Source organism: Gopherus flavomarginatus, chromosome 5 (genome assembly GCF_025201925.1).
Source record: "Gopherus flavomarginatus isolate rGopFla2 chromosome 5, rGopFla2.mat.asm, whole genome shotgun sequence".
Classification (NCBI taxonomy): Eukaryota; Metazoa; Chordata; order Testudines; family Testudinidae; genus Gopherus; species Gopherus flavomarginatus.
In genome coordinates this window covers 6,936,618-6,963,752 of record NC_066621.1, presented here as the reverse complement: position 1 = coordinate 6,963,752, position 27,135 = coordinate 6,936,618, and the positions used below count along the sequence as shown (strand labels likewise).

Below are 27,135 nucleotides of genomic sequence, written 5' to 3'. Positions count from 1 at the left end.
ACTGTTAGGCATGCGAGAGCGTTGAGATATAATAGTGCTGGTTGATGTGACAGGGCTAGGGGTTGCCTGTGACAGGGCTAGGGGATGCCTGTGACAGGCAGTGATGTTACAGGAGAATCATGCCCCATGTTCACCCCTCAGCTGTGAGGGGCCTTGGATTGTGGTGGGCATCAATCTATTTTTTCTGGTGGGGTAAATTTTTCTGGGGTAGGGTTCTTTTTATCCTCATCTGGGGCAGAGCTCACTGGATTCAGTGGCAGGCAGGCAGAGTAAGACCTCAAGGCCTGGGAAGGACCCAGTTTATGTGAGTTGTTGCTGTTCCCATCTCATCCCCCATTCTTGAAAGAGTGTCTTGATTCCAAGCTGTGAGAGTTAGAACTGAATAGCTCAGGGGCCCTTGACTTTAAGACTCTGCATATTATACACTGCATGTAGGGTGTGGCTGTGGCTCTCCTGAATACTAGGGTATGCAGGAACCCCAGACCACATGAATGAGAGAGTCCCTCTAATTCCATTCAGTAAAATAGCGATACACATGTGACTTCTGAGGGATTAAAGCTAGCGCAGGGAGTGGGGAAGAGGGAATGATCTGTGTGCTGGAGAGGCTCATTGTCAAAGCAATGAGATGTTTCCTCTTTGCTGAAGCCTCTATACTATTCAGGCCACCCTTGGGTTTTCTCGCCAGTACCTGCTGGTAACCACATGTGAGGGGTTCTGGGAGTGTTAGAATTATCCTAGTATTGTATTAGAAATATCTTGATTTTTGATGTGAAGTGAAACTTGCCAGTGTTAGGGCTTGGTCCCATTGTAGAGGGGAGGAGGAAAGCGCATTGGGTGCTCAGATGCCCACTTATTTCAGGGTGGACTTTTTAGTTCAGCTGCCTCTGGTTGACCACCTGGCCCCGTCTCCTGCTTTAATCTTGCTGAGACATGAGAATGGCTCCTTCTCTCTTTCAGCCTCCGTGGAGTAGGGGAAGTGGTTGTGAAGCTTCAGCCACTGAGCAGAGATTAGTCAGGTACTCAGGATAGACAGGGCTCAAACGTACCAATATAGACTAGTCGAGACTGATGCAGAAGAGACGTGTCCCTTTAGAACCTACCCAACTCCAGTGGAGACAACTGTCAATCAAGCGCTTCTTCCCCTCCCTGCCTGGGTGGATGCTGCCTTTCCTCTTCAGGGGTCCCTCCTCTTCCGAGTGCCTCTCAAACACTAGCTGCTCTGATGTCTGGTCTTTGTGGAGCACATCTACCAGATGGCATGAGTGAGGAGCTGCCGCTGGGAATGGAGGGGCAGCTGAGAAATGCACTTAGCTCCGTTCATGAGTTGACTTGCTGTTGCTGAGAGTCTTTTATTAAGCCTTGGGCAAGAATTTCCCCTGCTGGGCGTTACTGCCTGAATCCTCGCTTTGAACTGGAGGAGCCACTAATATTGGCTGGCAACGGGATTGATTAGTGTTGGGCATGGGCGATGCGGGGCTGAAGAGGCAGTGTGTTACTCAGCATCCTGGAGTCCAGGGAGATTACTAATGAACCCAGGAAGCTGAATAGCACATAGTCTCTCCTCAGCCACCCCAGAACCTGCATGGGGCATAATAAAGAGCAAAAATTTCTCCCGCCAAACCCGCAACCTGGGTCCCATGGCAGCGGCTGCACCAGAGGAGACAGAGGCTCCCCTGGCCTATTATACCTGCTGCCCATGGTGCTATGGGGAAACACCTTAGATTGTTCAATAGAGGACTGAAAAGAGAAGGGTAGGGCATGCTTTTTCCCCGCTTGCTACTTCGTCATAAAACTGTAGAGTTGAAAGGGTGGTTGGAGAGTACTGAAGGACGATGTATCTAGATTGGGAGGGTAGTGCTGGTTTGATTGCTCCCCGGTGTGATTTGTTGTGACTGACATTTTGTCCAGTAGCCCTCAGAATTCCCAGCATAGGGGCTCAAGGCATCCATTTAATCAGACGTGCTTTAGTATATCCACTTTGACTCAGGTGCTAAGGAGTGAAAGAAAGACAACACCCTTGCCATTTTGGGCTGTAAAATATCATCCCCCTGACAAATTGATTGATGGTGCCAGCCAGGTCGTGTAGTAGTGTGTTCAAAACGGGGAAAGAATTGGGGGTTGCCCTCCAGATTTGTACTCTCTCCATGAGTTGTCATTTGTGGCGTTTCCCTGATGGAATAAGATGCACAGTCTGTTTTTCCCATCATTGTGACGTGTAGCATCTCTCAGTGGTGCAGAAGAGTGTAAAAGTAGGAGAAAAGGGGGCGGTCCCCACTAGTCTGTGAGCCAGCAGCTGGACAGGTGTGAAAAATCACTGAGTATAAGAGTGAACTCCCTTCTCCCACTCGATCTTCTTCTCACAGGGCTGAAAGCTGCAAAGCCTTGTTGCGATTACTTAAACACCTGCACTGTTGAGCAGGTTTGTTCAGGATGGAAATACCTGGGCAGAGTCATTTAATTGTAGGTCAGTTGAAGTTGTTTAACCTACTTTACAGCGTCAGATTAAAACTGAAAGCACCACCAGACAGGAGCACAGCTCAGAGAGGGCCAAAACAGTACATTGCCAGTCAGATTATTGAGGGCTATGTTGTATTGTTTCCTTCAGCTCAGAGACCGAGTCCCCACTTGATGCTTTTGTTTTTGCGCATCTGCTTGAGGTGGTGGAAAGGAACATAAGGCTGCAAATCTGATTTTACTCTCACTTGATAACAATTCTTGAGATTGAATCATTGTCCTTGTATTTTCCCTCCTCTGTCACTTGTGAGCCACCTGGTTTGTGGTTACAAACAGGTCCCCTCCCCTTTTGGGGTCCCTGGATAGTGACAGCAGCAATCAGGTGACAATGGTGCAAGCCTGGTATGTTTCAGTCTGCTCTCTCCACAGCCTGTGGTCAGGTATGGGAGCAGCCCAGTCCCAAACTGTCTCCAGTAGGATTGCTCACTAGGGCTGTCTTGTTTATTGCAGGGTTGCTTACAAGGGCTGTGTTGCTGGCATTGTTTCTAAAGCATTTGATTTGGAAAACAGAACACAGGTAGTTACATGGAGTTAAACAAACAGAAGAGAGATGAGGAGAAAAAAGTAGGTTCCATGTAAAGACTTAAGATCATAGAAGATCAGGGTTGGAAGGGACCTCAGGAGGTCCTCTAGTCCAACCCCCTACTCAAAGCAGGACCAATCCCCAGACAGATTTTTACCCCAGATCCCTAAATGGCCCCCCAATGATTGAACTCTCAACCCTGGATTTAGCAAGCCAATACTCAAAATGACTTGCAGGTCCCTCATTGGCCAGTGATGATAATCCTCAGCGATGGGGTATGAGAATCGGACTGGTGCGTGGGTTTCTATTTACACTGCCTGGATGGCTATCTTTGGAGATTTTGTGGCCCATATGGATCCTTCACTGCATCTTTCCAGCATGTAATCTGTGCTGCCTATTAGTCCATCTGAGACCTGACCTAGGATTTACGTGCCTAAGTCGAGAAGTCCATTTTAATGTGTGGATTTAGTTAGGGGAGGCATCATGTCACATAATATGGTTTAAACTAATTAGGGTCATCGGCCACTACTGAGACGAAGCTGCGAAAACAGAATTGACTTGAGTGAGAATAAAGAAGGAAGTGAGCTGTGTCCCCCATTCTCTTCTTGGAAGGAGGAAGAAGCTGTGAATTTGTATTGGGGGTTTCTCCTGAACATTTCCAATCATTTAGGACAGGGAAAGCCCTTTGAGATCCATTTCTCTCCCCCCTCCCTTCACACTCTTCCAGGCCTGCTCCCCTGAGTTTCTGTAAACCTAGTTTTCACTGTCTTTCCCCTTTTGAAGACAATTTGGCCATCTATATAATCTCACCTTTCACAGAGGTTTCTTAATGTACATCTGCTACTTGTCCCTTTGCTCAAATTCCTCCCAGAATTCCTAGCTGCCCTCTCTCCGGCTCCCTGATTAAGCAACACAATTGCCCATTTCCCCAAACAAGCTGCCATCTCTTATGTTTTAGTCTGTACCAAAAAAAGCAGCCAGTGGCTGCTAACCCCTCATTCCCTGTCCTCCTTCGGTCACCCCAATCCTTTTCCTTATGGGCATTCTGCAGACAGAAAAGCACCATCCAAATGCAAGGATAGGTTTGGATTTTCAGCTTGCTGTTTAGTACTTGTAGTTTGAAAGCATTGGAAAGTCAGGTACCCTGAAAAGTAGTATCTCAGGAGGTATGAAATGGAATATAGTCTTTTGCACTGACGGCTGCAGCTCTGTTTCAGTCAGGGGGATGGTGAATGGGGTATGGATTCTCTGTCCTGCCTCTGGGGCCCCGGCCAAACCTGTGCCAGCTCAGTAGTGATGGAAATTCATCTGCTCACAGCTATTCGGTTCCTATTTGAAATGAGTTGAAGAGTGTATGGGTTGCAAGGATGGCTGTCGGCCCGTGTTCTTCTTGTCTCTTTCTTTACAATGAGCCTATTCCTATGATACTTGAGTGCCTTACATGTTTGTTAAAGTGAATGTGCACATCTCTTCACTTGGTTTATTGGAGGCATTTTAGTGGCGTTATTTTTGTCAGGCTGGGTTGTTTTATAGTGGATCTTTTCCTTTCTGAAGGTGCTGAGATTTATGGTCACTCTGATCTCTCTTGAGCTTGCCTGAGTACTGATAAGGCTCAGTCTCCGACAGTCACATGAGTCTATATCACAAAAAAGCCACTGGTATTGATTTTCCATTTGTCAATCTCAGCTGAGACCGAGGACTGAATGGGCCAAGGAAACCTAACTTCCCTTTGCATAGGAGGAAATGGGAGCTTGCTCCTACCCCATGACGGTGGGTGGGCAATAGTGAAAGTAAAGCAGGAAGTGTGATCAGATTTGCCTGGAACTGGGTTGGAATTGGGGTGGGCTGTGTTATCAGGCCTCCCAGTGGGCCTTTCACAAGGAGTCTGAGCAGAGGATCCTAGCTGTAGTGCACCTCTTGCAGTCTTGACAAAATGCAACCACATGGAGCTGGAGGGTTATTTGCAATGAGGGTTTAGCGAAAAACTGGAAAGGCCAGACTATTTCCCCCCTCTTCACAATTCAGCCAAGTGAATGTGATAATGCCAGCAGCATCTACTCTTAACTATACAGAGGGAAAGGTCAGAGTACAGCACCAGAGTCAGACATGGGGGGTTGTTTCCTGTGAAGTAATTGTCTCCCTTTAGGAAGTGAAATAGCCATTAGAAGAGGAAGATGAGGGGGTTTTGGGGGTGTGATTATTCCTGTGCTATAACTGCTATCTTTGGGGAGAGAGGAAGATCTGGCGGCATTAAAGAACACGGTCTGTGGCAGGGGTGGGCAAACTTTTTGGCCCTAGGGCCATATCAGATACAGAAATTGTATGAAGGGCCGGGTAGGGAAGGCTAGGGGAGACTATGCCTCCCCAAACAGTGAGGCAAGGCGTGGCCTGGCCCCCTATCTAGCCCCCCGGAACCCCAAGCCCCATCCAACCCCCCCCAGTCCCCACTCCCTGACCGCCGCCGGGATCCCCACCCCATCCAATCTCCTCTGCTCCCCACACCCTGACTTCCCCGGGATCCCTGCCCCTATCCAATCTTCCCTGCTCTCCCCACCCCATGTTATCTGTGGGGTGGGGGAAAGGGGGGCTCAGTCCTTTCCCTGTGCGTGTCCCCTGCTCGTTTGGCTGCTCTCCCTGGCAGTCAGGCAGGGCTCGCTCCCTGTCTGGGCTTGGCTGCTGGGGACAGGGGCCAAGCATGCTAGGGGTGGAGGGGGGCCTGGCTTGCTCTGCCCCTGCCCCTGGCAACAGGGCCCAGGACCTTGACCTTCCTCCCTGTAACTGCCCCTGATAGCGCCACCCTGGAACACCAGGTCTGGCGGCGCTATAGCCGTGCCGACCGGCCGGAGCTGCAGCCACACTGCCCAGGTGTTGGGGGAACTGTGACTGTGAGGGAGGGAGGGGAACAGAAAGGGAAGGGCCAGGGGCTAGACTCTGCCCCGCTCACTGGGCTGCTGCGGGAATTGGGCTGGCTCCTCCGCAAGCCTGTCCTAACCCCACTCCCTGGCAGGAGCTCAGGGGCCAGAGGGAAGGGTCCTGCAGGCCGGATTTGGCCCGCGAGCTGTAGTTTTCCCCCCTCTGGTCTATGAAGTAACTGGTTTATCCAAATGTGACTAGCAGAGAAACCATCTATGCCTCAGCTCTCAAAGTATGACTCAGTTTGCCTGGTAGGCTGGAACTGTTGAGTTTCCAAGCGCTCTCTTGTTATCTACAGTGGAAAGACAAGCCTCAACAGCTCCTCTGGAAATCAGTAAGTTTCTCTCTAAACGTAAGAGCAAGCCTCAGTTCTCTGGGATTCAGATGGTCACTGAGGCTGCTATGTGGAGAACCCCACCTCCAGGCTAAAGGAGCATGGAAACATTCACTGTCCTTGCTGCTTCTCCCTGGGCATGTTGTGACTCAGTGTGGGGAAGTCCAGTCTAGCTAGGAGCATAAAAGACAGGAATGCATTGCCCTGTCTATCTTCAAATAATGAGGCTTCCTTCCAGCATCAGCCTGGGCCCCTGCTCTGCGAGGAGCAAATGGTACCTGCCTAGGACTTTCTTATCTCTGGTGCTTGGAGGGTGGATCGAGGCACTGTTGCCCTTGAGGAATTCTCACTGTGCTGAGAAGCTGAGTGTGGGAATCCTGGCACTAGTGTCTGGTATGCGAATCTTTGTTTGCTTGGAGGGTGAAGGCTGGAACAATTAGCTAGTAGGACCTACACATTTCCTGGAAGTGTGGATTCCGCAGCCCCAGAGCACTTAGAGCAGGGATTGGCAATCTTTGGCACACAGTCTGCCTGGGTAAGCCCACTGGTGGGCCAGACGGGTTTGTTTACCTGCCGCATCCGCAGGTTCGGCAGATGGCAGCTCCCACTGGCTGCAGTTCGCCATTCCAGGCCAATGGGGGCTGCCAGAAGCAGTGCGGGCTGAGGGATATTCTGGTCACCGCTTCCCGCAGCCCCCATTGGCCTGGAATGGCGAACTGCAGCCACTGGGAGCTGTGATCAGCTGAACCTGTGGATGCGGCAGGTAAACAAACCGGCCCGGCCCACTAGGGGGGCTTACCCTGGCGGGCCATGTGCCAAAGGTTGCCGATCCCTGACTTAGAGACTGGTAACGTGAATCCTGATGCTAGCACACTGGTGTGCAGGTTCCACAATGTAAAGGCTGGGCATGTGAATGCTGCCATTAGTGCCCTGAGCATGGCTTCCACTGCCCATGAGTGGCATGAAAGTGTGACTTGTGGTGTTTTGTGCTGTGCTGTGGCTGCTGATGTGCTTGGGAGCTGGAAGTACAGGTCTTGCTGTGGCTGGTGTCAGGAACACTAAACCCCTGGGGTGTGGATCCTACAGATCTGGAAGAGAATGTTTTTTTCTCTTGTGGAATCTGGGCATCTCTGAACTTTGGCTCAGCTCCTGAACTCCTGCTCTGAAATCCCAGAGTGGAATGGCTTTGAATCCCCAGCCTGCCGTTCTGGGTATAAAGTTCACTGTGTACTAAATGGTCTTGGGTTGGCAGCTTGCCTACCTGGTGTGCTATAACTAGACGTGATATAGGTGGGTGTAGACTTTCCCTAGGGCAGACAGGGGAGATTGAGGAGCTGGTGCTATGCAATCGCTTTCGTTTCCTGTTAACTAGATGGAGAAGAATGTGTTGTGGAGGCTCTGAACACCCAAAACACTCTTGGAATGGAATAAAAAGATTCCCCAGTAAAGTACTTGTCGTGAGCATTCCAGACCTCATTCAGAGTTGGGGAGGAGGATAAACTGTTGGAGTTAATCCCTTTGCAGTTGGAGACTTGTTCTGTCACTATTATGATTCTGGTTCACTGGGATCAATTTTGGGGCTGAAGTCAGTCTGCTTTTGTTTTCTCACGCAGCTGATTCTTGAGTGTCCATCACTGTCTCTTAGAAACTTGACTGCTTCTTCCTGAAATGTCCAGGGGAGGGGGTCCACTTTCCTCCGTGCTTGGGTTTGAATTTGCCCTCTGTACTGCAGTGTCCAGTGGGGGGTTCTGCCATTAATTCCCCTCAGAAACAGTACATCTGCCTGTTGGAAGACTGGTTGCGTGCTTTGTTGGCATTGCGAGGGAGAGAGGAGATGTGTGAAAGCTTTCCTATTAGAAGGTGAGGTTCTCTGTCCCAGATCCACACCTGCAGTTGTGCATGGCCTCTACTAGCTTGCAAAGGTCCAGCTTCCTACATTCTTCTTTGTGGTTTTTTTTGGCTCATTCACTACTTGAGCACTTATCATGCAAAGTGAGGTAACTAGGACCTAGTGACAAAGGCTGAATGGGTCTCCCTGACTGTTCCCCTTCCCTCTCACCCTGAAAACTTCAATGGGGCTTTACTTTCACTTTCTTGAAGGGAAGGGAATCTTGCTCTTGGAGAGGGGGGAGCCATTTCAAAATTATATGTGTGACTCCCCCCCACATCTGTCTTTTCCCTCTACTAGGCTTACCCTTTCCTCCTCTGGTTAACAACCACGTCTTCCTCTTCAGTTCCTTTCCCACAAGTTGCTGTCCTCCCAAAGCACCTCTCCTCCACTTCCTTTCCTGTTCAGCAGAGGGAAGAGCTAGGGAGTTGGGCAAAATTCCAACAATAGCTAATAGTCACTCTGAGCTGTAAAATCAAGGGTTCAAGAGCAGGGATTGGGAGTGACTTAGCTCTGCAAGGCCAGCTACTACTCAGCAACTCCCTGTGGTAGGAGGGAGAAGAGGACGCTGCCATGAATGTGGGGGCTGCCTTGTAGGGAGGGGACCAAACTTACTCCCTGCCTTGTGATCAGAGAGGGACCAGCCCATCTTCTCCCCTGGATTCACCTGCATGGACCTGCTAGGGAGCTGAGGTCTCAACCCCCTCCCTAGACTACCAGGAGCTGAGTGGGTTCAGAGCTCTGGCCCTCCGAAGTGGAGAAAGTGCGAGTGGTTCCCACAATCGCTGACCTTGAAGCCCTGACCTCACAGCTGAGCGAGTATATTGCTGCTATTGGAGTCTTGCCCAGCTCCCTCTCTCTTTTACTGCACCATGCTATGCACCACCAGGGGCTTCACAGCTCCATGTGGCTGCAGGCAGTCCAGAAACTAATCAACTGATGGCAACTCAATGAGTGACTCCTTCAGTGCTTATAGCTTGGCTGTTTGCAGTCTCTCTTCAGCTGTCTTGAAGGAGTGAAGTTCAGCTGCTTTTGCAATATCCTTGGGTATAGATAGCTATATGAGGTCCTGCATTCCAACTTCTGCCCCGTGTGCTCTCCCTGTTGTATCTTTCCTGGCTGATTAATAGTCACCTCACCTCTGCCAGCGGCCCCAGATCAAGAGGTACTTTCTTATCTGTCTGGCAGCGAGGAGCAGAGGAGGAAGCTCTGCCCTTTTGGGGGCCCTGTGAGTGTCTTATCCGTTTGCAAAAACACTAGCCAAGTGAAAAGCGTCATTCTACCAATCCCTTGAATGGCTTTTCAAACCATTCTGCACTCCCTCCTGGGCCAGTGTCATGCAGTTGAGCTCACAAGGAGCGTTGGAGTGGTGGGAAATGGGCAGTTATTACAGAGGCTAAGTTTCACTGTTCACAGTCGTGGGTCCTGTGGTATGGCATGTGGGTCTTCCATTATGATGACATTTGGAATCGCAGTCTAATAGCAGCATGGCTCAGATTTCAGGTCCTGAGCTCCCCTTGCTGGCAGGGATTGGACCCCAGAAGAAAAGTAGAATGAGCACCTTGAGTCACTGAGCAATTCCCAGGCCAGCCTTCGTGAGGAGAGGATACAAACCATACACAGATATATTGCTAAACTCAAAGTACGGGCTCATTGGTATGCTGTAGATTCACAGGTGTCTTGGCTCTCCTTGCTAGCCACGCTAGTTCAGCTCTTGCCCTGCAGGATTGCTTGGCAGATGTTACCAGTGAGGGATATTGGAGTCGTCTGTAATCCTAGGAAAACTGTAGTCTTGCCTTGTGGATGGGGTGGTTAGTATGAGGGATCTCTCCCTCCTTCTCAGTCCAGGGTATGGCTTCATTGCATAGTTAACATGGGTGCTTGGCACCTGGGTCTGGGCACCGAGGTTAGCATAGCCTGAGGGTTTCTCCACAGCCAAGCCCCATCCACATTATTGTGTCCTCACTGTTTCAGCACTTGCCCGTGTGTGTGGGAACATATCCCATGGCTCTGTGTGCAGAGATGCTCTAGGATTCTTTCCTAGTCAGTTGTCAATTGAAAGAGAACTTGTCTGTCCTTTGGGAGGAATTATGGGGAGACTATGGAGGATTATCAGCACTCAAGTGAGTTAGCCTGTCTCTTCATTGCAAAGTGGGCAGGTTCCAGCCCAAGTTAAAGTGGGGCCTGGGTTCTAACTCCCCCCACCCCAGGTAAGTTAGACTAGGCTTAAACCACCTCCCAGTTTGGGGTTTTTCTGTGTGGATTGTAAGGGGTCTTGGGCTAGAGTCTGGGTTGACTGTGCAGAGAAGAGATGCATACCCTTACTGATGTGACATATTCTGAGATAGCGAGCCAGGTTCAGCTTCTTGGTGTCGCTTCTGCCCTCACCTTTCCCTAAGGAAAGCCCCATGTGTTGGGTGTGATTTCAGAGGGGCTTCCACCTGTACAAACTGCACTCTTATTTGTCCTATGCTGTGATCCCTCAGCAGCAGCATGTGTAACGTGGGAACCATGAGGCTCAATTGCCAAGTGTAACCCTCCCATAGCAGTGTTTCTTCCTTCCGTTCTCAGACGGTGCATGTTTGGTTCCTGGCCTGAATCTTTGTAGGCAGCCACTGTAGAGAACATAAAGTGGCTGAAGTGGTCTTTAAAGCCCTTAAAGTGGAGCGACTTCCCCCTTCCTCAGTGAGTCATGGGCTGCTGGATTTCTCTGCACCACCCCTTATCTGACACAGTCTGCCTTCAAGGGACTCCAGCCTCAGGCAGTCAGGCCTCTGCTGAGGTGGATTGTAAAGTCAGTCCCTCCCCATTTGCTTGGCCAGCCCAGTCAGGGCACCTGGTGCTGTACAATCCATAAAGGAAAACACAGTCTGTGCCCCAAGAAGCTGTTGGGCTTCCCTGAACAGATGAGAGAGTTCTAGGTATTGCGTCAGGAGAGGGGGAGGATTGGCCAGATGCCCAGGGTGCCAGTGAGATGATCACTTTTGAGAGTGGATTGACACTGAAAGATGCAAGGTTTAAGGAGGAATTTGTCCAAACAAAAGGGGTGGTGGTGGTGATGAGGTGTCCAGGAAACAGCCCCACGTATAAGGGGCAGCTTGGATGCAGTGAGGAAGGAAGGCGGCTTGGGCAGGGGCTAAGCAGTACAGAGCTTTGAAGGGGAAGGTAGTGAGGGGGGAATCAGGGAGGATTTGGGGGTTGATGTGGTCTGAGTTGTGGAAGAAAGGAGGATTTTTAGCCACCCCAGGAAGGATGTCCTTCAAAAGCGCGGTGGTTTTGCTCCTTGTCTGCCTGTTCCTTGCAAGGCTTTTCCCATGCAGGGTGCCCCCGGCTGGCTTCTGGAGTGCAGCTTCATGTGCCATCACTGTGGGGGAATCCCCCTGCCAGGAACGGGAAGGATTGAAAGCCACCCCCTCTACCCCACACACTTTTTGTTTCCTTTCTGGTACTGATATAAAATTACTAAAACCTTTCTAGAATCAGGAATGGTGTAAGGCTGCTTGGGTGCTCGCAGCAGTCACATGCAAACCAAGCTTGATGCTGTTACTCAGGCACAGAATGAATGTGCTAGGGGTGGGGTCGTGACACCCCAGGCTGCCTCAGTTTCACTTCACACAGCCTGCGTAGTACATTGTTCTCAGTCTCTGACCTGTGCATGATGGGCAGTACTTAGCTTTCTGTGGCTAGTGGCTGTTCAGGTAGGAAGGAACCTAGGTTATGGCTCATTGCAAGAGGGGCTTGTTGGAGCAGAAATTGCAATCTGTAGCACCTCTGCTATCCAAGGACTTTGTGAATATTAGTGGATTTAGCCTTCTCCCTGCCTGCAGCTCCCTGTGTGTGAGACTGATGGGGAAACCCAGAAGGGAAGTGATTTGCCCAAAATCACTTAGCAGATCTGTGGGAGAGTGTGGGACAACACCCAGGAGCAGGACTCAAGCCATGCCAGAATGCTCCAGTACACGGTTTCAGCACCTTTTTTAGGAGCTGGAATGGCATTCCAGTACTTCAGCTAGTCCTAGTCCAGGCGATTCCTTTCCCTCCTGGGTTGCAGAGCATCCTTTGAGGCTGTTCAGTCAGTGAGAGTGTCACCACTTCCTCCACCCAGGCCAAACACGGTGTGAGAAAGTGAGAGCCTGCCTAGTGGTGGGTATTTTGGGAGGGACACTGACCTGGATGCAGGCTCTCTTCCCATGGCCTGCCAGGAGAGAGTGACGGGAATTAATTGGGTTAATTTATCAGGTGGGAAATGAGCAAGCCTGCCCTAACACCAGCTGGGTGTGGCCACCAGCACCTCCCTTCCTACTTACCTGCTCTCTGGCCATCTCTCCTTTCTCCCCACACCCTTATCTCCCTCCGCCTCCCTGCCCTTCTTTCATCTCTCTCTCCCACTGCTTGAAGCTGCATGCCAGGACAGGTGTGTGCAGCGGCTCCTCCCTTGGCTTCCAGGACAGGCACGTATTGTTTACCTCTCCCTTGCCTCGCAGCACGACTCCTCTTCCTACCAGTCCCATCCAGGCCTCACTCCACCTGCTGGCAGCTCCCCGCCTTGCCAGGCACTCCCAGAACAGAGCGTGTGTGCAGGGACAGCACAGGCAGTGGCAATGCTTACTTCCCCCAGCAGTGTCTAACTCTAGCCCTGGGGTGATGAGAGACTCTTCAATCTGTGGCCTGTCCAGCCATAGTCCCTCTGCTGAGACTACTAATGGGGAGGATTAAGTAAGTGCTGGTGACTTTGGGATGGGAACATCTGTGCACTGAGAAATGTACCAAGGCCTTTCCCAGTTCCCCTTGCACAAGCAGTACAAATGGCTGTAATGGTTCTGACTGCATCACTGCTTCAGCAGCACGATGGGAAACAAAAGTGGGATAGGAGTAACTCACTATGAACCACTGGATTGGAACTGATGCCCTAGAGCAGACAGACTGTGTCCAGTTCCCCGAGCCCTCCCCTCTTCCCCATAGCCTGCCCCCTAGCCCTTTCCCCCCGGCACCACTGGACTGCTTGCCTCTTGCTAGGCCTAGGCTGTAGGTGTTGGCATTTGAACATCTCACACTTTGATTTTGGTTAGCAGTGCCAGAGCCAGGGTTCATATAGCACATGTGGCTGCTGTTGCCCCACCCCTGCCCTCCATTGGAGATTATCTGTGTTCCTACTGACCTGCATGTGAGAGGATGGTTAATGTGGGCTTTTCTGTCCTAGCTGTCCCTTTAAAGGGACTGTTGAATGATCCCTCTGGCAGCAGAGGAGGGGCTGGAAGAGAAACAAGGAGCAGTGGTGCAGGCCATCCCTGCCCAATCTAGTGTGTGCCCCACAACTGCTGCCCCAGACTCTGAGGCTACCATGGATTACCCCAGTCATGCCATATGTCATCCTGTTCAGCTGCCCATGTGCTCTCCTCTCTGTCTCTGTGCTCCTGCTGCCTAAATCCCTCTGCGTGTATTGCAGACTGCTCTGAGTTTGGGGGGGGTGGGGAGAGGGGAGAGGGACAGATGCTGCCCTAGATCTGTGGGATTAAACTCCCAGCAGCAAAGCAGATTAGGGTATTACACCGGCGCCTTCAAGGGGGAAGCCCACTATATCTCCTGAGCCCAAGCTCCTCCAGGGCTGGAGAGACGGTGATTCCCCTACCAGTGTACACCATTTCTGACACCACTCTCAGCATCCCTCCAAACCCTCCTGGGATTCTGGAGGAGCTGTTAGCCAGCCAGCCAAACACCCAGCAGTATGTGTGGGTGAATGAGGGGGCTTCGTTTAGATCAGGGGTAGGCAACCTATGCCACGGGCATGCGAGCTGATTTTCAGTGGCACTCACACTGCCTGGGTCCTGGCCACCAGTCCGGGGGGCTCTGCATTTTAATTTAATTTTAAATGAAGCTTCTTAAACATTTTGAAACCTTATTAACTTTACCTTCGACAATAGTTTAGTTATATATTATAGACTTCTAGAAAGAGACCTTCTAAAAACTTTAAAATGTATTACTGGTACACAAAACCTTAAATTAGAGTGAATAAATGAAGACTCAGCACAGCACTTCTGAAAGGTTGCCGACCCCTGATCTAGAATGAGGGGCACCTGAGCCCTGTCTCCCCCGTGGCACATCTTGCCCTCCCACACCATATGAGTTTTCCAGAGAGTGGGTGGTGGCATATTTCTAAGGGACGTCACACCAGTAACATCACTTGCACTGCAGTACGCAATCCTACTCTGTAGTGACTCCTGCTCTTCCAGTCATGCCTTCTACTTTGCCAGTGCACCTCAGTCTGGCTCCTGCCCGCCCCACCCTCGTCAGCTCTGCCAATCCATCTGCATCCCAGCCTTCAGCACTGAAATGCACCTCAAGGTTTATAGAAGCCCTTTGTTGTATGGGGTCTGGTTAATTCCAGCGGGTCTGGGTATCATGGTGGGGATTCTCTATATAAGGTTGGAATTCTCTTCTCACTATCTACCCTGTTTTGACCTCCACCCAAACAGGCTTAGCAATAGCAGAGTATTAGCCATTGTGGATCTCAAACCCACCACCCATGACTGAGCTAGATTTTTTTATTTGTATTACAGTAGCACATAAAGGCCCTGGCCAGGACCAGAGCATGATTGAACTAAGCACTATATGTTATTTATTAGGAGTATTATGGTAGCACCTGGTAGTCCCAGACAGGGACCAGAGCACCATTGTGTGGGTGCTGTATAATCACAGAAGAAAAAGTTGGGCCCTTCCCAGATTTCCACTCTGATTCCATCCTCCTTGCTATAACTAGAGACCCTTTTTCCTAAAGTATCCCATCCTCCTGTACAGCCTCGGTGCTTGTGACTTACTTTGTCCCCCAGAGGGCACTGGGGAGCACACAATGAACTTCTTTGCCACCCCCCACCCCCGTGGCAGAGTTAGGACTGTTTGAGGAGCCTTAACTGACTGTGCCAGCGTTCAGACATAGGGGCTGTCTTTTTCACTTGGATGTTCTGCTTGGGTTCTTTCTGCTCAAGAGCCGCTTTCCCCACTCTTACTTGGTCTCCCTGCATGTGTTGTGTGAGACTTTTTTTTTTCCTCTTTCAAGCTCTCTGTGTGTGGAGCTGCTGGTCAGACTGGCTTATCCTGTTTCTCTCCCTCACTGTCTAGTTTGCCTTAACGAGTTAGGTCAGTCCTGCTTTTGGTTTGTCCAGGGCTCCATTTGTTTTAGGTAATTTGGAGGCCCTATTCCTGTAGTGTCTCAGCACCTCATACCCCATGTACCCTCATACCCCATGTGAGGCAGGGCAGTGCTATTATCCCCATTGTACAGATGGGGAACTGAGGCACAGAGAGGCCATGCAACTTACACAGGGAGTCTGTGGCAGAGCAGGGACTTGAACCCAGCTCTCTTAAGTCTTGGACTGGAGCCCTAACCGCTGGGTCATCCTTCCTTGGGCACAGACTGGGGGCATGGTTAGGTCCCACACAGCAGGATGGAACCATCATTTAACTGCTGGGCATGACCATCCTGTCCTCCAACATGGCTGAATTTGGAGGGGACATTTGTGATGGGGTGAAAGGGGAGGACTGTTCCTCACTCTCCCCTTCCAGTGGATTTTCCAAGCTGGTCAGAGGGGCCCAGCAGAATGCTTCCCTTATGTGTCCACTGCTAATCATTTCACTTCCTGGACTCTCTGAGTTCCCTATGCCCAGCAGCTACTATTCGGAGTGTGGAGGGTACATGCTCCATTTCAAAGTCAGCTACAGGCAGGTAGGGAGAGGTTGTGGGAATGAGTTTCTGTACCAGCAAGCTCAAGCAGGAGCTGGTGCTCAGTGGAATAAGGTTAGGATCTAGCCAGAGGACCTGTGGCCCAGGAGACAGGCCAGTACCGTTGGGCATTGTTTCTGCTGGAGGGCCCAAGCGCCCGCTCTGTCCCAGAGGAGGGACGCAATCATTTCTGTGTACCCTAGTCTCCTAGTGCAGCTTGGCTATTTGACATGCCCCTGTCCTGCTGAGAAGGCTTCAGGCGAGTTTCCAAGTGCACTATTGTCCTGGTTGGCTCTTCTGGAGAGAACCAAGGGGAGTGGCCTGTTGCGGGAGGGGAAGGGTTAACCGCTGTGTGTTGGGAATTCTTTGGCTCCTGTGTGAATGCGGTTCCTAAGCTCCCCTGTGGAGTGTGAATCCCCTCCGCCAGTGTTCGCCCAGTGGGAAATATGACCCACCTGTCGGGGGCGGAATGTGGACTTCCACTTTGGGACACTGCAAAGCACAGCAGGGACGGCTTGTCCAGTGCCCAGCACGTCCATCCCCTTGCTCTGTCCTCTGCCCAGCTGCTGCCCTACTGAGCTCTGCAGCAAGGAGCAGCAGTGGGGAAAGGGTATTAAAGGCTACTCTTGCTGCCTTCAGACACAGGGTTGAGGGCAGGACTCTATCCTCACCCTTTTCCAGTTCGCAGCTCCAAATAGCATTGCCTGGAGCCCCTCCTTGGCTAGATGAGTCTGAAGGGCTTCTCTTGGGGTTGCAGAATGCAGTTATTAGACTAAATCGGGGAAGTATGGGTGAGAAGGGTTGGGGGCATCCTATCTAGAGTCCAATTAGGTCATGAGTCAAGGTGATTTTGCATTGTCTCATCTCTTGTGTCTGTGTGCAGGTGCCCAGGGCTCAGCCTGTACATCTCCCCGATCATCCCCATCTACAATGCTGTTGTCTTCCTCTTCGTGCTGGCCAACTTCAGCATGGCCACCTTCATGGACCCGGGTATATTCCCACGAGGTGAGAGCTGTTCCCACCTCAGTGCAGCCCAGGAAGTGTCTTGTCAGGAGCCAACTCTTTCCATGCTCTGCTGATGACAGGACAGGGGCAGATACCCCAGATCTCCAGCTTCAGGGCATAAGGCTGGCCACAGGGCTGAGGAAAGAACCTCTTTGCCTTGGTCATATGGTATTGTGCTGGGACATGCATTGTGAGGGTTTTCCTTTTTCTGTCATGTCTGGTGTTGGCCGCTGTTGGAGCCAGCATTCTGGATCAGATGGACCGATGGCCAAAACAGATATAAATTCTGTATTCCTGGAACAGGTCCCTGAGCCTCCCATGGTCAGCAGACATCTGAGTGGCCAAGGCCTAGGAGAACCTCCCGATAGATGATTCAATATTTGGGGCCATCTAGATGGCCTCCATGCCTGCTCAGAATGCAGACTTGGGGATTTTCCTGTTAGGGGGTGGCTGAGGTGTCCAATGTAACAGCATCGGGACAGCAAAGACTGGCAGTTCTCAGAAGCTCTCCCAACTTGTGGGGGCAGATAGCAGCTGGGTTTGGCCTGTGACTTCCCAGTGCTCTGACTTATTGCTCTGCTGGGCATTTCCCCTCCCTCAGCAGAGGAAGATGAGGATAAGGAGGATGACTTCAGAGCCCCACTCTACAAGACAGTGGAGATCAAGGGCATCCAGGTGCGCATGAAATGGTGTGCGACGTGCCGCTTCTACCGGCCCCCGCGCTGCTCCCACTGCAGCGTCTGTGACAACTGTGTGGAGGTGAGGAACCGCCGGCAGGGCAGGGTGCAGGCTGGACTGCAGTGATCTGAGCTACTGTGCCCGCAGCACCCTGTGTATTGCACAGCTCCGCATGCCAGTGGTGGTCCTGTGCTGTGCTTGGCTGCAGGACACGGAGGGTGGCTCTGTCTGTGTTGCAATCTATTTGCCCTATGGCTTGTGGGGTGAGGACCCTAGAGGACAAGGGCATATTGTACTCTGTTTCCCTGTGGCAGGGGAGTGGGAGAGCCTTCTGCTCTGATCACCATGAAGTTCAGACAGTGAGGGTCCTACACTCTGATCCCAGGTAGGGGTCTGTGCTCTCCCTGGAGGGTGAGGAACCATGGGAAAGGGTGGGGTGGCATGGCAATTTTTTGCTCCACTCTACCTGTGAGGGGAGGAGCGGTGGGGTGGGGTGGCATGGCAATCCTGTGCTCTGCTCTCTGTTCAGGGTGGGGTGGCAGGGGGGCCTGTGTTCTGCTTGCCCCTTTGTGCAGGTTGGCTAGCACCTGTAGCTCTCTGCTGTTGAGCAGAAGCCTCTGACTGTTTTCTGCCCTTCTCTTGTAACTGGCAGGAGTTTGACCATCACTGCCCCTGGGTGAACAACTGCATCGGGCGGCGCAACTACCGCTACTTCTTCCTCTTCCTGCTCTCGCTCACCGTGCACATCATGGGCGTCTTCGGCTTTGGCCTGCTCTATGTCCTCTACCAGGTGGAAGAGCTCTCTGGGGTCCGCATGGCCGTCACGTATCCTCCTCCCATCTCCATGGTGCAGTGAAATCCTGCCTAAAACAGCAGACCAGGAGAGGGGGTGTTTCCCATGGGTGTGGGGGTGCCAGGAGATGAGCATTGCAGGTTGGGGAAGGGATGTCTCCCAGGTGCATGGGGGTGCCAGGAGAAGAGCATTCCCAGTCGGGGCAGGAGGAGCAGCGGGGCTTGGAGTGGGGAGTGTATATTAGAACAGCACTGTGGTTGGTTCCTTGACTTCGCTGGCAGCATGGCTGTGATGTGCGTGGCTGGCTTGTTCTTCATCCCTGTAGCTGGCCTTACTGGGTTCCACGTGGTGCTGGTAGCCAGGGGACGCACTACCAATGAACAGGTACGTACTCTACAGGCCACAGGTGTTTGGAGGGTGGGAGGGAGATCGGTGGCCGGCCAGCCTCCCCTCCCTGCATCTCCGTACTGGCTCCCCTGAATGGTTCTCTGTCTCCCACAGGTTACGGGTAAATTCCGGGGTGGTGTGAACCCCTTCACCAATGGCTGCTGTAAGAACGTCAGCCGTGTTCTCTGCAGCTCCCCAGCTCCCAGGTAAGTCTGTCCCACCTGCTACAGGGAGATCTGAGCCAGCCCCTTGGTCCCTGGCCTGCTTAGCTGTTCTGGGAGGTGGATGTCCTCATATGAGTGTCTGCTTTGCTAGGGCAAGTCCCCGCTCCTCTGCTTTAAATCCAAACCTGCCCCTGGGTGTTCTCAGTGCAGCTACTGGCATCATGCTCTTCGAGGCATTTGCCTGGGGGAGCCGCATTCAGGAGAGCCTCCTGGCTTTGTGGGAGGCTTAGATGTTCCCTGTAGAATTGCTTGGTGATTGGGGAACTGCATGGCTAAAAGCACCCTTATTCTGGGCTTAGCATCATAGAGCGCATGGCTCTTCTCTCCCTCTCCCTCGGGTCCTTCCAGGGCGTGCAGCTCCTTCCCGTAGGGTGCCAGCCAGGCAGGAGCAGTCTGCATGCATAGGGCACTGTCCCAGCTCAACCGCTCTCGTGTCGAGTTCAGTGCTAACCTCTCCCCTGTACTTCACTAGATACCTCGGACGACCAAAGGCAGAGCAGACAGTGTTGGTGAAGCCGCCCTTCCTGCGGCCTGAGGTGTCGGATGGACAGGTCGCTGTCAAGATAATGGACAACGGTATCCAGGCTGAACTGAAGAGAACAAAGGTGAGGAGGACGGCACCTGGGCAGGGAGAGCCCAGGGGGTGCAGTGTGCAGCCGTGAGTAGGAACCGAGTGAGCCATTCACGTGCTCCCTTTCTTCTGCTCTCTGTGGTTTCACTGTTTGTGTCCAGCCTGCCCCGCAACTGAAGCCATGTTCCTTCCACGTGGCGGCCACTGCTGCATGAGGCTCACACCCTCCTTCCCTCTCTCTCTCCTCCCGGGTAGCTCCAAGGCACTTCTTCCCTTCCCGCCTGGCATCTGAGCCGCAAGTGGACATTGCTCCTGGGATGCCTTGTCAGCCAGGGGGCAGCAGGGCCCCTTTAACACCACCTCACCTCTGCTGAGCCTAGCAGGGAGGACCTGACGTCCTGCCCCACCCTTCTGATTGCTCCTCTGCCCTTTGTCTCTGCAGTCCAAAGGAAGCCTGGAGGTGATGGAGAGCCAGTCTGCCGATGCTGAGCCGCCACCCCCACCCAAGCCAGACCTCAGCCGCTACACAGGTCTGAGGACACATTTAACCCTGGCCACCAATGAGGGTAAGGAAGGCATGCCAGCTGACGAGCAGCTGTGCCCCACCTGTCAGAGGACGGGGAGCCCATGAGCACAGCCCAGGATTGAGGTGCATCGGCAGAGCCCAGGGCTGGAATAGCAGCGGGAGCTGCAGAGCAGAAGCAAAGTGCATCAGCAGAGCTGCGCGCAGACGCGGCTGGGCAGTTTTAGAAATGTCTCTTGGAGCATTTGCAGGGCTTAGTTTGTGTTGCACACAGCCTAGTGAAGGGCAAAGTGGAGCTGGTGACTGCGTTACCTAGATTGCACTGATCCCTGGCTGAGAAGGTTGCTGCGGTGACTCTCTGGACTAGCGAGTTAGAATGGTTTGTGCTGCTACCCACGTGTGTGGGAAGCCGGGATCCAGAAGGGGCCTGAATCTTGTCTGTAGCTTGATGTCACGATGGTGGTACCTGTCCTGATGTGTAGGTGGGAGCACAGATGCTAGTGCTAATTTCCCTCATGTAGGCATTATCGCTGGCTCCTGGCCTGCCAGTTCTGTCCCCTGCTGGGAAAAGGAATCCAAGGGAATGTGTGTGGAGAGGAGACATGGTGTGGTGACTAGACTATCTTCCTGGGAGTCCAAAGCTCTGGGCTCTGACTGACTCACTTAGTGACACCTTGGGTGAATGGCTTCCCCTCTCTGTGCTGCGGTTTCTCCAAGTGTTTGCCTGCCTCTGAGAGATGGTGTTGAGCTCTGTGTGTGGGGAGAGGAGGCATGAACTACTGGGGTCATTGCAGAGGAAGACACTGTCCTTGTCCCAAGCTGTTTCCCAGCTGACTGGACCCAGCAGTTCACACTCTCCATAGAATGAGTCTGTGCTGGAATGTAGCGAGGCTCCATAGGCAGAACTACAGGGTGTGATGGAAGAGGGGCATTTGCACAGAATGGGCTAGGGTGGAAGCAATTCCAGGGTTAGTGTGGGAGGAGCTGGAGCAGCGGGAGAAGAGGCTTTGGAAGAGGCAGATAAGATCTGGGCAGGGGTAGAGCCTCGAAGGTGATGGCAAGATGCTTGGCCTTGACGCAGGAGGTGAGGGCAAGCTGTGACATCTGTAACGTCAGTTGGACAGAGCTCCCAAAATGCCCAGCACACCTCCCCAACCTCCCTTGTCAGGAAGAGGAGAGTTGCGGGCTTTTGCCTGCGCTCAGAACAGGCAAGGCTCTTGTGTTGGAGCAGTGTTAAAGACAAACCACAAAGCCCGTCCCCTGGGCACCAGGGCAGGACTGTTCCGCTGCAGCATATCTCCAGCATGGTTAGTGAAGCCCCTTGATTATTGCGCAGCTCAGTGTGGTGTTTCTCCGCCAGTCTCAGGACCCCTTGCTCAGCAGAGTGGAGCCGAGAACCCATGACCCAGCGCTGGCCAGGCTGCACGCAGGGCTGGAAGCTGCCTGCCTGATCTCACTGTTGGGAAATGACCCTTCTGCTCCATTTCATCCCATTCCCAGTGCTGCCCTTGGGCCCATCTAACCCAGTTCCTCCCCCTCCTTGGTGTCCTAACCCCCATCCCAGGCTCAGAGACGGTTCTCACGGATCAGCACGATGACTGTGGTGTCCCCCAACTGCAGGGAGAGGACCCTGCGGTGAGGCTGCGAATGCCGTGTATGAGTGTGTCTCTCTCGCTCTTCCCCCCTCCACAGACAGCAGCTTGCTAGGCAGGGACAGCCCTCCAACTCCGACCATGTACAAGTACCGCCCTGGCTACAGCAGCAGCAGTGCCTCAGCTGCCTTGCCGCACTCCACCAGCGCCAAGGTAAGCTACCCTTGGAAGGCCTTGAGGGCTGGCCCAGACTGCAGGGTTGGGGTGGGGAGCGACTCTTAGGAGATGCCGTGGGCAAGTGGAGGCAGTGGAACGAGGATATGCAAGGACTAGGTGTCTCAGAACGTGTTGGTTCGGTCCAGCCCCAGGCCACCCACCCAATCATTGCCATTGGGCTGTGGTGTTATAAGGGGACAGGTTCATGGTTCCCACAGGACTCAGCGCTGCCCTCTGAGGACAAGCCTGGGAGAGAGGTCAGGCCCTTCTGAAGGGGATGTTACCCCAGCTCCTGAAGCTGAACTTGCAGGGCAGAGCAGGGTGGGGTGCTGAGTTCCCCCTGCCTTATCTCTTGGGATGTGTCCCCTGCCCTGCCTGCAGGGATGCCCTATGCCAACCCTACAGGGCAGAGCTGGGGAGAACTTGGGGGCTGGGCTGTGAGGGGGCTCCGGACCTTTTTAGAGGAGACCTTGCTTTGAGCTCCTCTGCCCTGTCTCGGGGGATGCCTGGTGAGGAGTCTGCAAGGTGGAACCCTGGGAAATGGGGGCTGTCTCTGGAGGTGCCTTGTTCCAGCCCCCAGGACAGGTTGGAGTGGGTCTCTAGTTCTGCGGGTATTAGGCGAGGGGGTCTCTGACTATACCATGCATCTCCTGTGCCCTGCAGCTGAGCCGAGGGGACAGCCTGAAGGAGCCCACCTCCATCGCCGAGAGCAGCCGGAACCCCAGCTACCGCTCGGAGCCGAGCCTGGAGCCCGAGAGCTTCCGCTCTCCCACCTTCGGAAAGAGCTTCCACATCGACCCATTGTCAAGCGGCTCGCGCTCCTCTAGCCTCAGGTCGGCCCAGGGCACAGGCTTCGAGCTGGGCCAGCTTCAGTCGATCCGCTCAGAGGGCACCACCTCCACCTCCTACAAGAGTCTGGTGAACCAGACGCGCAATGGCAGCTTATCATACGACAGCCTGCTCACCCCCTCTGAAAGCCCCGACTTCGAGTCAGTGCAGGCCGGGCCGGAGCCGGAGCCCCCCATGGGCTACACCTCGCCCTTCCTCTCGGCCCGCATCACCCAGCAGCGTGAGGCCGACCTGCACAGCCGCTTCCCTGGTGCCGGCTCACCCAAGCACCCACCCCCCTGCGAGCCCTCACCCATGCGCTATGACAATCTCTCCCGCCACATTGTGGCCTCCATGCAGGAGCGGGAGAAGCTGCTGCAGCAGTCACCTACCCCGTCACCCCTGGCCAGGGAGGAGGACACGGGGCTGATGGACTCAGGCATCCAGTCAACACCGGGCTCCAGCAATGCCCTACGCACCAGCTCCTCCTCGGACGATTCGAAGCGCTCACCGCTGGGCAAGAACCCGCTGACCCGCCCGGTGCCACCCCGCTTCGGCAAACCGGAGCCACTCCGGGTACGCTCACCCGACCCGCCCACTGCCCCCCAGCTGGGCAAAGTCGTGTCTTACAGCAGCCAAAAACAGTCGCCTCAGGCCAGCATCCCGGAGACAGAGGAGGTGGCCTTGCAGCCATTACTGGCGCCAAAGTAAGTACAACTCCACCCACCGCGCGCTTTATGTGTTCTTTGACTCGGCGGGGGACAAGCTGCCTGGGCAAGCACCCCACCGCCATGTCGACGGAGGAGCTCGGAGGGATCCAACAGCACACAGGAGGGAGAGGCTGGGGATGATCCACAAGGAGTCCTGCCTGCCCTTGTCTGGCCCTTTCCCCTCCTCCCTCCAACACATGAGCCAGAGAGCGTGGTGTGAGACAAACCCTCTCCTCCCCTACCCCCCCAGCCATGCCCCTCCTCTTCCCTTCCATCCAGGGAGAGCCATACCCTGCTCTGCCTTTCCCCCGCTCTGGGAAGTGCCCTGTGTCTGAGAGTTACCTCTCCCCCATCCCCAGTGCAGTATAGGGGGGTGAGACCTCCCTCCACCCTTCTGAAGAGTGTGGGGCGTGTCCTCTCTCTCCCTCCTGTGCCTAGAGAGAAAGCGAGGTATGGGTGTGTCTCCCACCCCTCCCTGAGGAATAACACGGGCTCTGTGTGTGTGTGTGTGTGTGTGTACGCGTGCGTGTGTGTGTGTGTGCATGCCTGCGTGTCCGACCCCTCCCTGGGGAGTGGACAGGCTGTGTGTGTGTGTGTGTGTGTGTGTGTGTGTGTGTGTGTGTGTGTGTGTGTACGTGCCTCCGTGTCTGACCCCTCCCTGGGGAGTGCACAGGCTGTGTGTGTGCACGCGAATGCCTCCGTGTCTGACCCCTCCCTGGAGAGTGGATAGGCTCTGTGTGTGTGTGTGTGTGTGTGTGTGTGTGTGTGTGTGTGTGTACGTGCATGCCTCCGTGTCTGACCCCTCCCTGGGGAGTGCACAGGCTGTGTGTGTGTGTGTGTGCGCGCGCGCACGCACCTGTGTGTCCGACTCCCTCCTCGGGGACTGCACAGGCTGTGGGTGTCTCCCATCCTTTGATCGGTGGAAGAGTGGTGGGCAATGTGGATTCTAGCCCTCTTTCCTGGGGGAATGCAGAGCTTCCTCCCAGTGTGCGAGATCCTTCTTTCACCTTAGTGCGGTGAGGAATCTCTCTCCCAGAAGGAGTGGGCTGGGCCTTCATGGTTTGGTGTGCTCCTGGCCCTTTCCCCCTTTCCTAGTACATAACCACTCTCCCCTTCCCACCCTGTCCTGGGATGTTGGACGCACCTCGAATCCTCCTTCTCTTCCCCATCTGTGTGTGTGGATCCCCTCTCCATCCACTGCCATTGAGCGTGCTGTGCTGTGTGGTTGAAAGTCCCACTGATCCCAGCCCTGTTGTGTGTGGTCACTTCCTGACGCCCTTGTGTCCTTCCTTCCCCAGAGACGAGGTGCAGATGAGAACCGCCTACAGCAAGTCCAATGGGCAGCCCAAGAGTCTGGGCCCGGCCTCCCCCTCCCCCGGCCAGCCACCTCTCAGCAGCCCAACTCGAGGAGGAGTCAAGAAGGTCTCTGGAGTGGGCGGGACCACCTATGAGATCTCTGTATGAGGGGCGGAGCTCTCTCCCCACTGTCGCCTACTCCCTGGCCGATACCAAAACGCCTGGCCCTGGTGGGCAGGGGTCATGCTCAGGAGCAAGGCACGCCTGCTCTCTCACATGCATGGACATTTTTTAGAATCCTCCAACTGCGGGAGGAAATAGCTGAGAGGACAGTGACCTTTTAAAATATGCCCCCTGGGATTTGGGGTGAGACCCTGGGCACCCCCTAAATCATCACAGCTGCAACACAGCCCCGGTCCCCCCCCTCCTCCCAACCAGCTGAGAGACTGCAAATGTAGCACACACTGCCGAAAGAAAGGGGGGAGGACTATCACGGCGGCGCCTCCAGCTGGTGGGGGGAAGCGCAGCCTGCAGTTGCGCCACTACCGATGGGCCAGATATTCGTGGACCTCGTGCAATCACTCGCCTTGTGCAGTAGGAACAGATCGTTTTTAAAACAAGGATAATTTTTTTTATGATTGTTACGGATTCTATTTTTTTCCCCTCTTCTGAGTTACCAGGTGTGTGTATATATAAATATCTATATATAAATATAAATATAAAAGAAATTATATATCTACCAGAGAGAGGGAAGAATCGCCCCGCAAGGGCCCAGGCCCCACATGCCCCGTTAGGACATTCGGCCCGAGGAAGGACGACATGGGGGTGGGGGGTGTATACAATATATACATCCAGAAGGGTGGGCGATGGGGGGCTTTCTACCACAGGTGCCTGGTTAATTCGAAAGAAGGCACCTGTGGAATTGCCAGTGTGGGAGGGATGGGAAAGGTATTTTATATTTAGGTACAGACTCCAGGTCCTTGCTCATGTGATCCCAGGCTTGACCATTGCTCAGTGCTTCTGCGGCCTGTCCTTCCTCTAGCAGCCATGCTACGGTCCTGGGCCTGGCCTGCCTTTTGTATCTCATCTCCCCCTTTCTGGCTTCTCTGGTTCCTGGGCAGATTTCCTATCCTGAGGAAGCAAAGCAAGGGAGAGATCTGGAAGGCAGCCCTCCCACCCCCATCATGCAGTGTTTAGGCATGACCTCCCCTTTAGCTGAGTGGGGTGGGCAAATCCTTGTCTCCCCTGTATAGGTGGGTTTAATTAAGGACTCAGCTTCCCATTTTTACAGCCTCCAGTATTCAGATGGGATGTGTCATGAAACTGACTCCGAGCAAAGTGGGGAGAAGGGACGGGTGGGTTTCGTGTTTCCCGATGTTACCCCTTCCACAACAAACAGATGAACTTGCACAGCGCTAGAGACATATCATTGGGGCTCAGAACAGCAGTGGGGGGCTTGAGGGCTGTGTTCCCCTGTATAGAGATTTGACCTGTATCTAATCCCTCCCCCACAGACAATTTTAGCTGTTCTTCTCTCTTATGTTTTTACATTTCTTATTTTTGATGGTTCCGTTATGGTTTCTCACTGTCACACGGTTGTTTTTATTTCCAAACTGGGGAAGAGTAAAAAAGAGGAAACCAAACCAAACCCCACAAAGCAATATTTTCATGTCATATGCCAAAAAAATTGTAGACATCCACACCAAAACCCCATGAAAGTCAAAGCAAACCAAGCAGAAATCCAACCTAATCTCCAGGCACTACTTGACTCTTTCTCTATGGCAATATCTCTCTTGTGGCCTCCACAGAGCCGCACTTTTATTTTTTATTATGATTAGCCATTTTAAAACGAGGAATAAAAAAAAAAATCTAATAAGCCACCCCTTCAGGCTTGTGTGGTTTTTGTTTCATTTTCCTTGGGGGAGGCGTTGTCTCCCTTGGTATCTTCCTTTCCCATTATTCCATCCAAAAGAAAGATCTGCAGAAAAATTGCTTAAGTCTTGAAGAGCCAGAAGGTCAAAGAATTCAGCTGAGTTGCCAAGAGAGGTCTTCAGAAGGTACATGAGTGGGTCCTCACGCTGTGTTCTGAGCTGTGGTAGCAAAGGGGAAGGCCTGCTTGCTAATGAGGCATAACTGCTAGTAGTGGTCAGTTCCTTGTTACCTGGTGGTGTGTGAGGAGTGGGAAGACAAATTGACTTTGGAAACTGTCAGTGAAGGGCTGAGTAAGGGTCGGGTGAAGGGCAGCTATCGATGAGTCTGAGAGCTTGCAAGTAGGGCATCGGCATAACCTCACGAGGGCCTGGCTGTGAAGGAGGCAGTGCTGCACTTTGGGGAAGGTGGAGGCTGATGGTAATGATAGAGATGGGAAATAAGAGTGCCACCCAGCCCTCACCACTTGATCTATTCCATTGAACAGTAAAGGA

At 53.2% G+C, this 27,135-nt stretch overlaps 1 protein-coding gene across 3 annotated transcripts in view; it reads left to right on the top strand.

Annotated features, from left to right (window-relative positions):
• ZDHHC5 (zinc finger DHHC-type palmitoyltransferase 5) overlaps positions 1-26,600 on the top strand; it is a 41,906-nt gene extending 15,306 nt beyond the window's left edge. For all 3 annotated transcript variants that reach the window (XM_050955937.1, XM_050955935.1, XM_050955936.1), the window contains exons 3-12: positions 16,773-16,894; positions 17,496-17,653; positions 18,225-18,397; positions 18,647-18,749; positions 18,867-18,958; positions 19,449-19,581; positions 19,990-20,113; positions 21,763-21,875; positions 22,542-23,413; positions 24,715-26,600. In XM_050955937.1, the coding sequence (XP_050811894.1) occupies positions 16,773-16,894; positions 17,496-17,653; positions 18,225-18,397; positions 18,647-18,749; positions 18,867-18,958; positions 19,449-19,581; positions 19,990-20,113; positions 21,763-21,875; positions 22,542-23,413; positions 24,715-24,880 (2,056 nt within the window). In that variant the 3' untranslated portion in view covers positions 24,881-26,600. The remainder of the gene's footprint in view (positions 1-16,772; positions 16,895-17,495; positions 17,654-18,224; positions 18,398-18,646; positions 18,750-18,866; positions 18,959-19,448; positions 19,582-19,989; positions 20,114-21,762; positions 21,876-22,541; positions 23,414-24,714) is intronic.
• Positions 26,601-27,135: the final 535 nt, after the last annotated feature.